We start from the raw sequence: 15,407 nt of genomic DNA, 5'->3' as shown, positions 1-15,407 counted from the left end.
TGCACCACTCTGTCCTCGCATCAGTCTCTCACCTGCTCTCTATTCCTCTTGACATGAATCTATCTCCCTTTCTCTTTTTGTGCCTTCTCTTGAGCCCTCGTCAGACTCTGTCTCAGTCTACCTCTCTCTCTGTCTCCATTACTTTTCGTTGTTCCTTGTTCCTCTGAAATTGATAACCCTGCAGTCTTCCTGCTCTAATTAAACTGTCCCAGTGCCAGCTGTTAGATGACAGCCAGTTGCCATGGTGACGACAGATGGAAGAAACCAAAAGATGGATCAATAATTTACAGTACTGGGGCCTGGCTGCAGGCCCATTTCAGTGAAACAATATCAGACTTCAAACTGTGCAAAACAGAAAAAAAACAGCAAAGAAGCTATGGGTTCAGATACAGTTCCTGACAAGAATGTTTAAAATAAAAACTTAACAACAGACCACATCCCAAACTCTTCCTTTAGAGAGATATCTGGTGAGACTGGTGTCTCAAAGACAACTGGTATCTTTTAATCCCTCTCTCTCATGGAGCTAAGAAAAATATGAAATATGAGCTGGAGTAGGCCCTTTGGCCCTCTCAAGCATGCTTCACCATTCAATAAGGCCATTCATCTTCTCCCTCAATCCCACATTTTTGCATTATGTTCATATTCCTCTGCTCCCTTCATACTCTGTTTTCATGATACTCAACACTCAGCAGCCAGAGTTCTCTGGGGTAAAAAAATTTCAAAGATTCACAATCCTTTGAGCGAAGGAATTTCTCCTCATCTCAGCCCTCATCCCTTATTCTTGAATCATGATTCATGTTTTAGATTCACCACGTTCTCTCAGCACCCACCCTATCAAGTCCCTTACCTTTCAATCTTTTAATTTCCAGGAAAAATAGGCCCAGTCTACTCAATCTCTCCTCACAGAACACCTCCTGATCCCAAGAACTAGTCTCGTGAGCCTTAGATCTCATAGAATCCCTACAGTGTAGAAGGAGGCCATATGGCTCGAGTCTGCAACAATGTTCTGACAGAGCATTTTACCCAGGCCCAACTCCGCCTTATCTCTGCAAAGCTGTGGCCTCGCCAATGCCCTGTATATTTGCAGTAAGGCTTTTCCCTTTTTAAAGAAAGATAACACGCTATTTGTTTTCCTATCTACCTATTGTACTTGAATGTTGACTTTCTGTGATTCATTCACAAGCACACCCAGATATCTGTGCATTAACTGGTGTCTCACAGCCCCCCTCCCTCAAGGAGCTATCTGTAGACTGACTGGTGCCTCTCAGTTTCTCTCCCTCAGGAAGAATTCTGCTCACTGACTTATATGTCTCTCAGGACTGAAAAGAGACAACTACTGCATGTAAAATGAATAGTATGGTGACATCAGATCTTTACTAGATTGATGTTTTCTCATGTACATAGGCTGCAGCTGTGGCACCAATCTCTGCTTCTCCCTGTTCTCCATCCTTTTAATTCAACAATTATAACTTTTCCACTTCAGACTGAATCATCTAATCCTTTTGTCAAATCCTGCCGTACTGTGTGTGTGTGTGTGTGTGTGTGTGTTTCGGGGGGGGGGGGGGGGGTGGGGGGATGCTTTGAATCCCTTTGCAATGAGTAAATATACATTTATCAACAATGCCATTATTTACAATAGCTGTGACAAAATCTCACAGCAAATCTGTACTGCAAGGCTATTGAAGCATGTCAGTTTAAAGGCGGCGTCTGGGACGTTCCAACAATTCACTCACTGTACCCGACTGACATTTCATCTCACCCCCTCTTTATCTGCAGATCTGTAACAGTGAAGGTGAACTACCGTTCCAAGTGGCACCTGACTGATCCAATATCTGGATTGAAAATACAGATTCAAGGGACTTCACTGAATATAAAGAATGATCTGGATGGTACGTCCTTGTTTCAGTTATTTTTTGTAACATCCTGTATCTCATGCTCCTTGTTAATAGATGAGCAGTGTGAGGTGTAACAATTTGTGTTCAATTACACTCCACACACTCCCCGCTGTAACGCTGACACAATCCCGCACTCCCCGCTGTAACGCTGACACAATCCCGCACTCCCCGCTGTAACGCTGACACAATCCCGCACTCCCCGCTGTAACGCTGACACAATCCCGCACTCCCCGCTGTAACGCTGACACAATCCCGCACTCCCCGCTGTACCGCTGACACAAGCCCGCACTCCCCGCTGTAACGCTGACACAATCCCGCACCCTCATTCTAACATTGATATATCCCACATCCCTCACTGTAACATTGACATATTCCACAGCCCTCACTCTTGTCTAAATAGGGAAAAATGCTGACACGTATTTCCTGAATTGCCTACTTGCGGTGGCTGAGGAACTCCTTGCTGAGACATGGTGTGTTTTTAAACTATCCAGAAGAACTTGTGACTTGGTCTTTGTTGACAGGCAAAATCCAAGAAATAAACCAAGAATTCTTCATCACATTCATCTATCTGACTAAAGCATATGACTCTGTAAATCATGAGACTCTGAATTGTATTTCAAGAGTTTGGATGCGATTTCATCACAAATCTGCAATTACTTCATGATGATATAACTGCAACTAGGCTGAGTGAAAGATCTGGAACAGACACCTTCAAAGTCCGTACTGGAGGTGACAAAAGGTATGTCACAGCCCTATACTTTATCATTTCTAATCATGGATACAACAGAAGTACATATAAACCTATGAAATAGAAGCAGAGGTGGGCCACTCGGCCCCTCAAGCCCTCTCTACCATTTAGTAAGAACATGACTGATTAGTTTGTGTTTCAAATTCCACATTTCTATCTACCTCAATAATATTTGATTTCCTTGTCTAACAAGAATATCTCGCCTTCTGGCATAAAAATACTCAATGACCCTGCCTTCTGAGACAGAGGAGTTCCAAAGTTGCACAATCCTCAGAGAAAAGTACTCTCTCATCTCTGTCCTAAAAGAGTGATGCTAATTTTATAACAGTGCCCCCTAGCTCTGGACTCACCCATAAGAAGTGATCTTCTGCCTCAGAGTCCCCTGCATGCCAGTGTGTCCATGTGCAGATATCCAACAATTGCGCATCCTCAGCCCTTCATTTTCCAGATGAAGAAGTGTCAGGGATGTGCAATTTTCTAACACATAATCCCAGCCAATGCCACTCCATCCTATGAGTGCTGCAGTGGAAAATATGCCTAGCCAGTGTACTGGCAGAAGAGAGACAGGGAAACTGAACTTCTTTCCTCTCACTAACTGTCCATTAGCAGAAGGTGTTTTGAATTATTTTTAAAGTATGTTGTGGCATGTTTTGAGGAGCAGACTATTTTTCAGCCTGGAGTTCTGCTTCTTGTGGGCTCGCCAGTTGGATTTTGGGGTCGAACACAGAGAGGACATTTCCCCTTTTCTTTGTGCTCTGCCACTTTTCTTTTGGTTCACTTCCTACCCCTGTTACCCCTGTGATGCATTGCCCTTATATTTTGGCTTGTTGCCTTCTTGTCTCCTGAGTCTTCTTTTTTATATATACATTATTACTCCTGTTATGTCTGGTTCTGCTGTATTTTAGGTGGTTGGGGAGAAGTGGTTGTTGAGATGGTGTGTTGGGCGAGGGGATGGTTAGGTTGGGGGTTTATGATGTTAAACAGCAGATTGCGTGAGGCCAAAGGCTTGAGTCATGTGACATGGTCCATTAATGGTTAACTGCAACTTAACAATCAGTTTCCATGCCTTTGGCCAGATCCTACTGTTCCGCCTTAGGAGAGAAGCTAGGTGAATATTAGCATTTCTTCCAGTATGAGTTTTGATATCTCCTGTTTGTGATAACTCCAGCTGGGGGCCAGTTCACCTGCACTTCCTCTGCTTTTGTTGATTACAAGAGATCCATTAAATTAGGAGTGAGATTCCAGAAGCTGATAAAGGAATTATTTTGCTTCTGGTGGGATCTTCCAGAACAAAGGATCAATCCTGTGGTCATGTGACTAGTAGCAGCCATCTATAAGTTCAGCAGAACATGGTTCAGCAGAAAGTCCAATTTAAAACAAAGCAACAGGAATAAGGTTTTGAACATACCGTTTGGGATTTATTTTCATGTCATGAGGGACCCAACATAAGCAACGCACAATGTACTGGCACCTCAATTGTGAAGCATTTTTGAGACAAACAGAGGAAAGAAGTCCCAAATTCATGTTATAATATTATTCACCACATCCTCAAGAACATGTAATTCTTCACATTTACTGTCAGTCTGTAAGTGCACTGCTTGGTGAAAATATGCCATGTCGGACTTTGACTATCAATCCTGAAATAGGACTGTCTACAGAAAATTGTAATGTCTGCCTTACAATTAGATCATCTTTCTTGAAACATCCCTGAAGTGGATTATCTGCTGATAATGCAGATCCTCTGTTTCCAAAAACAGACTATCTGCTCTGAAACAAGGCTGCCTGCCTCAGAATCGAACTATCTGATCTTCAGTGAGTTATTCTGTCTCTGCAGAACCTGAACCGTCTCTCCTGAAGTGAAACTGTGTACCTTAAAATCAGAATCTCAGCCCTAAAATTGGTGCGGGTGCGGATTTTTGCTCCAGATTGTTAATGTAGGAGGAATTTGCAGTGCTCGAACACTGGAATTAACATTCTTAAAAGGCTCACTAACAAGGGAAGTGGTGTTGGTGTTTCCTCCTGTCTCTTAATCGGTTTCATAATCATTTCTCGTTTAATGTGGATCTGCTTTCTTCATTTGTTTACTGCTCTCAATGTGGTACTAGATTGTGCTTCATGGTTTGCATGTCCAGCAATAACACTCGAGAGCTCGCTGGCTGATTCTACCCCATTTAATGAATCTTTGAAGGCATCAAGAATAATTGGCCAGTCTGTTGCACATTGGGAGCATTTCCTTCTCAACGACCATTTAATGCTCATTAGTGGTAAGTGGATACTACACAATGTCATTTTCATTTCCGATTTTTAACTTCAATGATTTCAGGAGGCAAATACTCACTGCAATTTTCTTTCATTTGGCTGTCTCACCACACGCAAACCTTGCCGCACCCTCACCCCATTAACCTGGTGTGCAGAGTCTCACTGAAGGACTGCTTTTCATGGTGATTGGAAATCAATTGATAGTCCCCTTAAGAATTTTTTTGACCCTTTAGGATGCTAGGTTAGGAGGGAAGGGGAGGTTGACAGGGAAAGGAATAGGTGAACAGAAGATCCAAGAAAGAGGAGTTGCAGGGTGGAGGAGAGCAGGCAGGGTGGAAGGGGTAAGGTTGATCGAGTGACGTTGTGCGAGGGCCAATTTGCCTTGGGCTGGAGATTGGGATCTGCATTGGGTCAGGCTCTATGTCGATGTCTTTAGAGGAGGGACTCAATTCTTCTTTCAGTTGCAGAGAGCAAGGCAGAAATTCTTTACTATTGCGACTGTTTTCCACACAATTGAGCCTGGCCGGGCTGCAGAGTTTAGTCCGCTGTCAAAGCTGTGACTGTTAATTATTTTTCAAATATTCCTATGGAGACAGGAGCCCTCTACAGCAGCCCTGGCAACCACAGTTGACCAGATTCACCACACTGCCCAACCCCTAGGGTACATAGCTGATCATATTCAAACTTCCTCAGTCCCATTCACCCATCACGCCTCTGCTCCCTGACCCACATTCACTCCCAGCCTGGCAATGCCACAGCTTTAAAGTTCTTATTCTTGTTTTCTGGTTCCCCTCCTCCACGTTCTCACCTCCCTATCTGTGACCTCTTCCAGCCCCACAACTCTCTGCATTCCTAATTTTGGCGTTTCGCACAACCCAGGTTTTAAACACTCCACCAATGATGAGTGTGTCTTAAGCTGACAAAGTTCTAAGCTCTGGATTTCCATCCTTAACCCGCTCCAACTCTTCCTTCTCTTTCCTCCTCTAAGATGCTCCTTCAAACCTCCTTTATTTACCAAGCTGCTAGTCACGTGCAGTAGTATTAATGATATGAAATCAAATACGAGCACGCTTGCTGCCCCAGGGTTAGTGCAGTGCCAAAGACACTCTCCCCACCAATGACAGGCATTGTCGTAGACAGGACGGGAACATTTGGAGAGCAGCCAGAAGTCAGCTGACAATGCCCACCGCTGGCGAGAACAGGAAAATCTTGCCCTCTGACTGAAGATACGTCCTTCCCTACCCAGCTCCGGCATACACTGACTGGAGGTGGATCGAAAAAGGTAAAGCTGATCTATAAAATCTCTACAGTGCAGAAGGAGGTCACTCATCCCATTGAGTCTGCACCAACCTGCTGAAACAGCATCTCAACCAGGCTCTCCTCTCCACCCCATCCCCATAATCCCATGGATTTACCCTGGCCAATCCACCTAACCTACATATCTTTGGACTGTGGGAGGAAACCAGATCACCCGGAGGAAACTGATACAGACACAAGGAGAATGTGCAAACTCTGCACAGTCAGCCAAGGCTGAAATTAAACCCGGGCCCCTGGCACTGTGCGGCTACAAAACTAATCCCTATGTCACCCTGTGCAAAGACAGTTAGGTGTATGTCCTTTATGGTGACATCTAACAGAATCAAAGGAGAGAATTATATAAACACAGCACCGATATAGCACAAATGGAATACAAAGTGAAAGGACAAAAATAGTCCTGGAGACAGAAGCACTTCTTGAGAAAAAGAATCCAGTCAGTGCCAACAAAACAAGCTGCAAGCTTCCAATAATGCTGACCCCTCCCCCTATGTTTCAGCTTCAGTTCAGCGTTGCGTTCTTGCCCAATTGCAACACAGCACTCTGAGGACAAAGGTCAAGCCAGAGCAGTAAGCAGAGAAAAACTGCAGTATTGAAAACTGGCTTTTCGTTCGTGCAGGTGAAAGGATTCAGAGAGTGGGTTAGGGCATTTTGAATTCAAAACGTTCTGCTGACAAAGAGCTGTTTCAACCTACGTTTTAGTGACCTTGTGTGAAGGACAGCTATTGCTTTTACTGCCAGGACACATTCCTGTTGCTGTATTTTTCCTTTCACGTTCGCTGCTCCTTCATTTCTCATCTGCTGCTTTGTGGCCTTGGCCAGCCTCACAATGCCCATGATCCACGCTTTGAGATATGGGAAGCCCATGCTAGTCAGCTCTGCGATCCTGCTTGCCACTGGCTACACCTTCTACCAATTCTGGAGACGCCTCGTGAGCTCAAGAAGAAAGACAGATTCGAAGGAGAATGTGTACGAAACAGAGAAAGCTCTGAACGTGTACCTCCTCTTCCACTTCGGCTCACCGCAGGAACTCTCGCTGTACATCACTGACCCAGTCTCACTCCATAATTTCCCACAGAGGTGTGCTCAGGAATGCATCAAATATTTTACTCAACAGGTAACAAACTTAGCTCATGCTGAACTTCCAGTTAAAACTTCTCGCAAAAGATTATTAAAAAGAATTGTAGGGGCTTGGTCAACATCAGGATGGAAAAATAAAGGGAAAATCTGGGACTGGGTGGGACAGTGGGTCAGACATTATCCTTTCACACTCTGGAACTGGGTGGGACTGGGTTATGTTCTTATGGCAGGCAGAGTCAGCTAGGAATATTTCCCTGCTGATACTGGTTTCTCCTAAGCTATTTAATATTTGGCAGGGCATTGACTGACTAAAGGGCAAGATTTCTTCCCCAATCTGTGCAGCAAATACCATCCTGAGAGTTTCAGTTGGACAGCCAGCAGTTGTGAATTCCCAGCAGCACCATGTTTGAGCTGTGGCCACTACTGGGACTGCAACAAGTCCCCCAACATGAGGAGCTTAAGGAGGCTGGACTGAGGGTAAATTCAGGGTACTGACGGGTCTAGCTGGCATGCCCCAGCATTGGTGGGGGGGGCGGGTTTAAGAGGCTGGGAGGCAAGGATTAAAAGGGACATAGGACCATGGGGAATGGGTGCCTCTAATGGGGACAAGGAACCCCCAAAGATACCCTTGTTGCCCAACACCAGCCTGTACAACTAAAGCTACCAGGTTGTCCGAATGGCATGGGCCTTCCCCGACTGCAGATGAAATCGTTGGTCACTTAAGGGTTTCCACATGCCCAATGTCTATAAATCCCCGTGGTTAAATTGGGTGACAGATCAAGGGCGAGTGGTAGGCTGCTAGCAAGCCACGCTGCATCTCATGAGCCATCAAACCTAACAGTGAGAAATTCCGCTCTTTGAATTTCTAAATAGGCAGACTGAGTACAAAGCAGTAGTAATGTTGTATGGAGCAGTAGTTAGGTTACACTGTGGACAATACCACTGCCCCATTGTAGAGAGGATATTAAATCCATGAGAAAAGTTTCACCAGGACAGAACCAGAAAAGGGTTCTTAACTACTTAGTTATAAGCTTCAGGGATCTGGGCCCAGATTTTCCTGTAAGGGTGGAAAAAATGCAAATTGCGCACTTTCTGCAACTTAGGAACTCTCAACCCACCCATTTGTAACTCTGCCTGGGATTTTTGATTTTAAACGTAAGGCTTGGGTACACAGTGCAGTTTGTGAGCCATGATAGAGTGGGTGAGCATTGAAAGTGCAGAGGCAGGCTGATTAAACGGCCCACTTCTATTCAGCAGGCCAGCTCCAAACATCATTTGAAAGCTCCCCTAACCTCATCTGCCCCTGCCCCTCTCCAACCATCCTCCCTCTGTGCTACCCAATGCACCCTCAGAAATCCCATGCCACCTCCATGTCCCCCATGTATCCTCCATAGCCACTCACTACTAACAGTGGCTAGCACTGCTGCCTCAGCACCAGGATTCAATTCCAGTCTTCGGTGACTGGAGTTTGCAGTGTTGTCACCGTTCCTGCATGTGTTTCTCCGGGTGATCTGGTTTCCTCTCACAGGTCAAAGATGTTAGGTAGATTGGCCATACTAAATTGCCCTAAGCATCCAAAGAGTAGGATGGATGGCACAGCACAGTGGGTGATGCAGTGTGATGGGTGGTACAGTGCTGTGGGTGGCTGATGCACTAGCATTATAGTGCACTGGGAAGGGGTCGATTGTTTTTATGTTAGTCAAGTGTCAAACATAACTGGATTCATTTTTTGTCAGTGCTATACCCATGGATTTGCAAATGACTGTGTCACCAGCTCAAGGTGTTTATTCGGGCTGAGGATCTAACTGTGCTTGAAATAATTCACACTGCAAAATGTAAACCCATATTTTCTGTATGCCCAGCTGCTTCATAGTCACAAACACTCTCAATACACCTGCAGCAATGGATCACAGCTGTTAAAAAATCCCCAGCCAGCTGAGGTGCAGATCATATCCACAGTTATCATCTACAAGAAATCCTACATCATCAGGAAATGGAGCTAAAACAGATAGAATAGTAACTAATAGTGTGGAGTGATTGGAGGCAGTAATCTGAAGTCCAGGGTTTAGCAGCCAGTTAGAAATCTCTCAATTTCCTCTCGTGAATTGTACTCTCATCCCTCCTGGGTACCTGATTCTCCCATTCAGGCAATTCAAATGATTAGCTGTGTATTATCCATGTTCTGCCTGATATAGCATGCCTGCCTCTTAATCAGGAGGTCCTGGGCTCAAGTCCCACTTCAGATCCTAGCACACAATCCAGGCTGACACTCCAATGCAGTACAAACAGAGTGACGAGAGTGCTGCCTTTGACTGCGACTTTAAACCAAGATCCTTTCTGCACCTTTGAGATAAACATTAAAGATCCCATTTCAAAGACATGTAGGGGAATTCTGCCCACCATGGTGTCTTAGCAAATATTTATCCCTCAACCATCACTAAAACAAACTAACTGGTCGTTATTGCACAGCTGTTTGAGGGGTCTTGCTGTGCCCAAACTGGCTGCTGTGTTTCTGAAACTACAACAGGAACTACACATCAAAAGTACTTCATTGGACGTAAGGCACGTTGGGATATTTTGATGTTGTGAAAGTTGCTCTGTAAATGAAAGTCTTTCTTTTCTAACAATGACCATGTCACCCATGATCCATCTCAGACTCGCTGGAAGATTGTGTAATTTAATTTGCAACCTGTCTATTCACCTTCGGCAGAGTGGAGTTCCCAGCAGAGCCCTGGACATTGGTTGTGCTGTAGGGAGAGCCTCGTTTGAACTGGCACGGGTATTTCAGGAGGTGGTGGGCATTGACTTCAGCCTCTCATTTGTAAAAGCTTGCAACCAAATGAAAGAACAAGGCCAGCTTTCTTATTATGCCAGGACTGAAGGAGACCTGGGAACTCAGCACATTGGTATGGTGCCCAAGGACATTGTAAGTACTTAGCCAAATCTTCACTGATCCTCCAGACTTGCCATTCTACATTTAGCCAATCATTTTCTCTCTCATCATTTTTTTGTCCCCATCCCCATCTTCCAGTCTGTTTTCCCTCTATCTCATTACTATTATATTTCTATCTTTTTGATGCTGCACTCTCTCTCTCCTTTTCCTTTCTACCTCTGTCCCAATTTGCCATTCTTTGGAAACCCATAACCACTACAATCTAAAGTTTAAAGTTCATTTAGTTACTTGAAGTTCCTGTGAAAATCCTCCAGTCGCCACAGTCCAGTACTTGTTTGGACAAAAGCAGTTGACACCTGAGAACACCACCATTCCAAGTTACTCACCATCCTGACTTGGAAATATATCACTATTCCTTCATTGTTGCTGAGTCAAAATTATGGAACGTCCTCCCTAACAGCAGTGTGGGTGTAGCTATACCACAGGGACTGTAGCAGTTCAAGAAAGCAAATCACCACCACCTTCTCAACAGCAATTTGGAATGGGAAATAAATGCTGGCCTAGCCAGTGATACCCTCATCTTAAAAATTAAGAGAGGAAAAAACTCCCATTTTTGTGTGTCGGTCATGATGACTTTCCCTGTTGGATTGACTAGGGCAGCAGTCAGGTGACAAACATTTTCTCTCACCTGTAGCCAAAGCCCTGCAGAGGTTCCCCATGCCCTCACTGCAGAATCGGACCCGAGACCATTTTACTTTCCTTGTTGCCCGGATACACACCTTTGCTCCATCTGGTGCCAATGTCTGTCAGTTAAGGCCAAGGTCAGTGATTTGGCTGGTGGGGGATCTCCCTCCCACCCAGTGTCAGATTCACAACTTGCTCTTCAAGACCACGATGCTACATTTGAATGAATGGGCTGGATTATCTTAAGGCTATGGGAAAAAATACTAGCAGTAAAATATGGGAGATGGCCAACATTTGGATTCAATGAAGCCAGTGTTCACACCAGAAGCCTGCAAAATGTCCAAAGGAGTTTGCACTGAACTTGGTTTGTATGCCAAACATGTCTTGCTGATTCCAGAACTTTGTTATCATTTCAGATTAGCAGTTTGTTTCCTTATTCCCACAGCTAAGATTCAAGGTGTTTTTCAGTTCACAGATGTCATTGAGGCAAAATCTGCTTGTAGAACAGTGTCTGCGTACGAAGTGAGTAATAGGATCCCAGCTCATTAGTGCCAGAAAGTGGAGATCAGAACTGTCAATTAAACACTGCAGACAGTGAGAAATAGTGAGCTAAGACACTGTTTCATCTGCAGAATTTGATCTGAATCCAGCTCAGACTAGGAGGAATCTCTGGCTGTGTGGTGAGACAATGGAGAGGGAGCTTTATTGTGTTGTTGTACTTGGTCTGGGGTGGGGGGGCGTTGTGGGGCTATAGAGGGAATTTTCCTTACTGCATTCACTGCTGATACTGATAACCAAAAACAAATTCAATTTCTGGCAGCAATGTCACTTATCCTCAACGTGAACGCACCACTTTTCCAGCCTGGTCACTTCGTGTTTTTACTTTTTTCTGCAGGATCGGAGTCGCTGTTTCTTCATACATGGTGATGCCTGTAATCTACCTACAGATCTGGGATCCTTTGGCTGTATCCTGGCAGCGAACCTGATCTGTCGCCTCCCTGACCCCTTTGCGTTCTTCCGCAGACTCCCGGGACTAGTAGCCCCGGGTGGAATTCTTGTCATTACATCACCATACACCTGGTTAGAGGAATTCACACCCAAGGTAAAACTATCAGCTTCCAGCTTCTGGTCACAGGGTTCTCTATGGACTCTCAGTAATTCTGTATGATCAAATGTTTTGGAAAGAGTCAGGACTATACTTATTTAACTGATTTCCCTAATTAAGGAAAACATCTGCTCACACTATGATAAAATACTGAATGGTTCTTCTTATGGGTTTCAGAAAGGATAGTAGGACTAGGGGGCACAGCCTCAAGATAAAGGGGGGGCGGTTTAGAACAGAGTTGAGGAGGAACTTCTTCACTCAAAGGGTGGTGAATCTCTGGAATTCTCTGCCTGTTGAAGTGGTGGAGGCTACCTCGCTAAATATTTTTAAGATGCAGGTTGATGGGTTTTTGATAAGAGAGGGGATTAAGGGTTATGGGGAGAGGGCGGGAATGTGGAACTGAGCCACGACAGATCAGCCATGATCTTATTGAATGACGGGGCAGGCTCGAAGGGCTAGATGGCCTACTCCTGCTCCTATTTCTTATGTTCTTATGTTCCTCCCACACCCCAAAGATGTGCTCTTAGGCTGATTGGTTTTACCAAATTGACACTATTCTCCCCTGAATCTGGCTAAGTCAGGGGTTCTATTCGTAGACACGCAGGGTAGAATAGGTGTAGGGTGATGCGGCGGCGCGGGCTTGTTGGGCCGAAGGGCCTGTTTCCCGTGCTGGGTTGTTCTTTGTTATCTCTGACTTTAAAAGATGTGGTGAAACCCACAGTATCAAGCCAGATGCCAGATCCAGCTAGAGTTAGATTGAGGGTATTGCATTTGTAATGTCTCTAATAACAAGTGAGGGAGTTAGATTGATGCTTCATTTATGTCAGTGACAGCAAGTGAGCGAGTTAGCTTAAAGGTACATCTCTAATGTCTAGAATTGAAATCTTGTAAGGAATTCAGTCTTTATCCAAAGAGTGGGGTGGCATGGTGCCACAATGGTTAGCGCTGCTGCCTCACAGCGCCAGGGAGCCAGGTTCCATTCCAGCCTCAGGTGACTGTGTGGAGTTTGCACATTCTCCCTTTGTCTGTGTGGGTTTCCTCCAGGTGCTCCATTTTCCTCCCAAAGATCTGAGATTAGGTTGATTGGCCATGCTAAATTGCCCCTTAGTATCAGGGGGACTGGCAGGGAAAATATATGGGGTTACAGGAATAGGGTCTGGGTGGGATTATGATCGGTGCAGGCTCGATAGGCCAAATGGCCTCTTTCTGCATTGTAGGGATTCTGATTCCAGTGATAAGAACGTGGAGCTCACTACCAATAGGAGTGGCTGAAGTCAATAGTTAGATGCATTTAAAGGGAAGTTAGACAAGCATTTGCAGGAGAAGGGATTCGGGGGTTACAGTGATAAATGTGGATGAGGAACAATAGGAGGAGACTCAAGTGGAGCATAGATACCAGTATCGATTGGTTTGTCAAATGGCTTGTTTCTGCACCATATATCCTGTATAATCCTATGTAATCCTACATTATAGAGGCTGAGGGAGTTAGATAGAAGGTATATGTCTGTTATATAGCTTTATTTAAAGAACTTAAAGATCAGAGCCACATGATTCAGGTATCCACCCACAGATATATAACTCTAAACAATCACAGGCACTTTCAAATAAACTATTGGATTAGTCCATTGGAGCAGCTGGGAATTGCTTTTGTTTCTTGTTTAAACGTTGCAACTTGTTCCTGTTGGCTAGGGGATAAGATTTGGCCCTGTTGAACAGAACACTTACCTGGCCAGAGAGCGAAGCAGAAGGAGCCATATAAACTAGCAGTGCCACTGGTAAGCTCTTATAGTGCATCAGCTCCCTATACAGCACCACTGTGTAAACTATCAGAATAATGGATCACTCTCTATGTCAAAGAGCTGAGGAGGCCGAGTCATTGAACATAATCAAGACTGAGATAGACGGATTGCAGAAGTCAAGGGAACAGGCAAAGAGGAGTTGAGGCAAAGGTCAGATCAACCAGGATTTTACTGAATGGCAGAGCAGGTTTAAGAATCTGTTTGGCTTACTCCTACCACTATTTCTTATATTAATGTTACTCCAATGACAAGAGGCACCCAGGATGTGAATGTGATTATTACACAACTGGAGCAGTAGTGCATGTGTGTATACAGCTGATTAATTCCAGACTTTTGGCCATCCTCATTCCACTCTCATGTTTATCTCTTTACACAGTCACTGTGGTTGGGTGGGTATAAGGATGACTCCGGCAAGGAGGTGCAAGCATTTGAAACCATGAAGCGAGTCTTCTCTCCGCACTTTGAGCTGCTTGCCGAGAAGAATGAGCCCATCATAATTCGACAGACAGCACGCAAGTACGAATGGACAGTGGCCCACATGACCGTATGGAGAAGAGGAAGTGACTAGAATTCAGCAGCCATCTTTGTTCACAGCAATGAAACACTTAGGATAAGCAAAAATTGACATGAAAGGGACATCAGTTCAGTCCAATAAAATAGGAAGATGCAGAATATCTAATAATGAACAAGGAAATATCTGAGGGTTCCCTGGTATCTCTCTCTTCCACACACATACACACCTCCCCCCCCCCCCCAACCACCACCCATTAGTAAGCAAATGATAACACAATCCCTCACTCTTTCTAATTTTCCTCTTTGTCACCATGACACTATTTCCTCTCCAATATTGTAAGGGAACCTGCAGATGACCCTGAATGACACACAAAATATCAGGCAATGACCATCTTCAATGAGAGAACTGAACCAATTACCCATGACTTTGAATGGCATTACCAAGCTGAATTCTCCCATTATCAACATTCTACCAACATTGACCAGAAATGTAACTGGACCAACCATATAAATACTGTGGTTATAAGGCCAGGACAGAGGCTGGGAATTCTGCAGCAAGTAACTCAGCTCCTGACTCCCCAGAGTCATTCAGTAAGTAATGCATAATATCTGGAGCAGTACTATCTATTTCCCTGAACAGACTTTGCCTCCTCCCTGTAAAGGATATATTGTACTTGGAGCAGGCTGTGCATCATGTTTCAGAGTTAAGCTTTGCTGCATTTTGAATGACAGCAAAACGTGTTCCTACACCTCACTGCTGTAATTCTCGCATTCTGAAAACTATTTTTGGTGACGTGGTATGTGCAAATAAAGATTAAATGAATAAAGATTTCACTCAGCTTTTCTCCCTTATCATCCTGTAAGTGTTGATTAGAAAATGAAAACTATACATTTTGAGATTCAGCTTCAATAACATTATCTATTGCTAGAATGTGGATTCATTTAATCATTTACATGACATTGGGTTCACACGACAACAACTTGGATTTATATAGTGTCTTTTATGTTGGAAAACATTCCAAGTGTTCAAGTGTTGAAATTTGACACTGAGCCACATACTGAGAGTTCAGTTCGGGGGACTAAAAACCTGGCCATTGATTTTAAAGTGGCTAATAAG

The 15,407-nt window shown here is 44.4% G+C and overlaps 2 protein-coding genes across 29 annotated transcripts in view; one reads left to right on the top strand and one right to left on the bottom strand.

Annotated features, from left to right (window-relative positions):
• The window catches only part of kif1aa (kinesin family member 1Aa), a 291,200-nt gene that overhangs the window by 214,623 nt on the left and 61,170 nt on the right, over positions 1-15,407 (bottom strand). The gene's annotated exons all lie outside the window — the stretch shown is intronic.
• Positions 6,749-15,134, top strand: LOC145340871 (uncharacterized). The gene is made up of 4 exons (XM_080185349.1): positions 6,749-7,333; positions 10,007-10,222; positions 11,769-11,975; positions 14,154-15,134. Exons 1-4 carry the CDS (start codon positions 7,046-7,048, stop codon positions 14,343-14,345), a joined length of 903 nt encoding a protein of 300 aa, XP_080041475.1. The 5' UTR covers positions 6,749-7,045; the 3' UTR covers positions 14,346-15,134.

This window comes from Carcharhinus amblyrhynchos, chromosome 3, assembly GCF_965287045.1.
Source record: "Carcharhinus amblyrhynchos chromosome 3, sCarAmb.v2.hapA, whole genome shotgun sequence".
NCBI classification, from domain to species: Eukaryota; Metazoa; Chordata; class Chondrichthyes; order Carcharhiniformes; family Carcharhinidae; genus Carcharhinus; species Carcharhinus amblyrhynchos.
The sequence above is the reverse complement of the archived record's forward strand: the minus strand, read 5'-3'. Positions and strand labels throughout refer to the sequence as shown.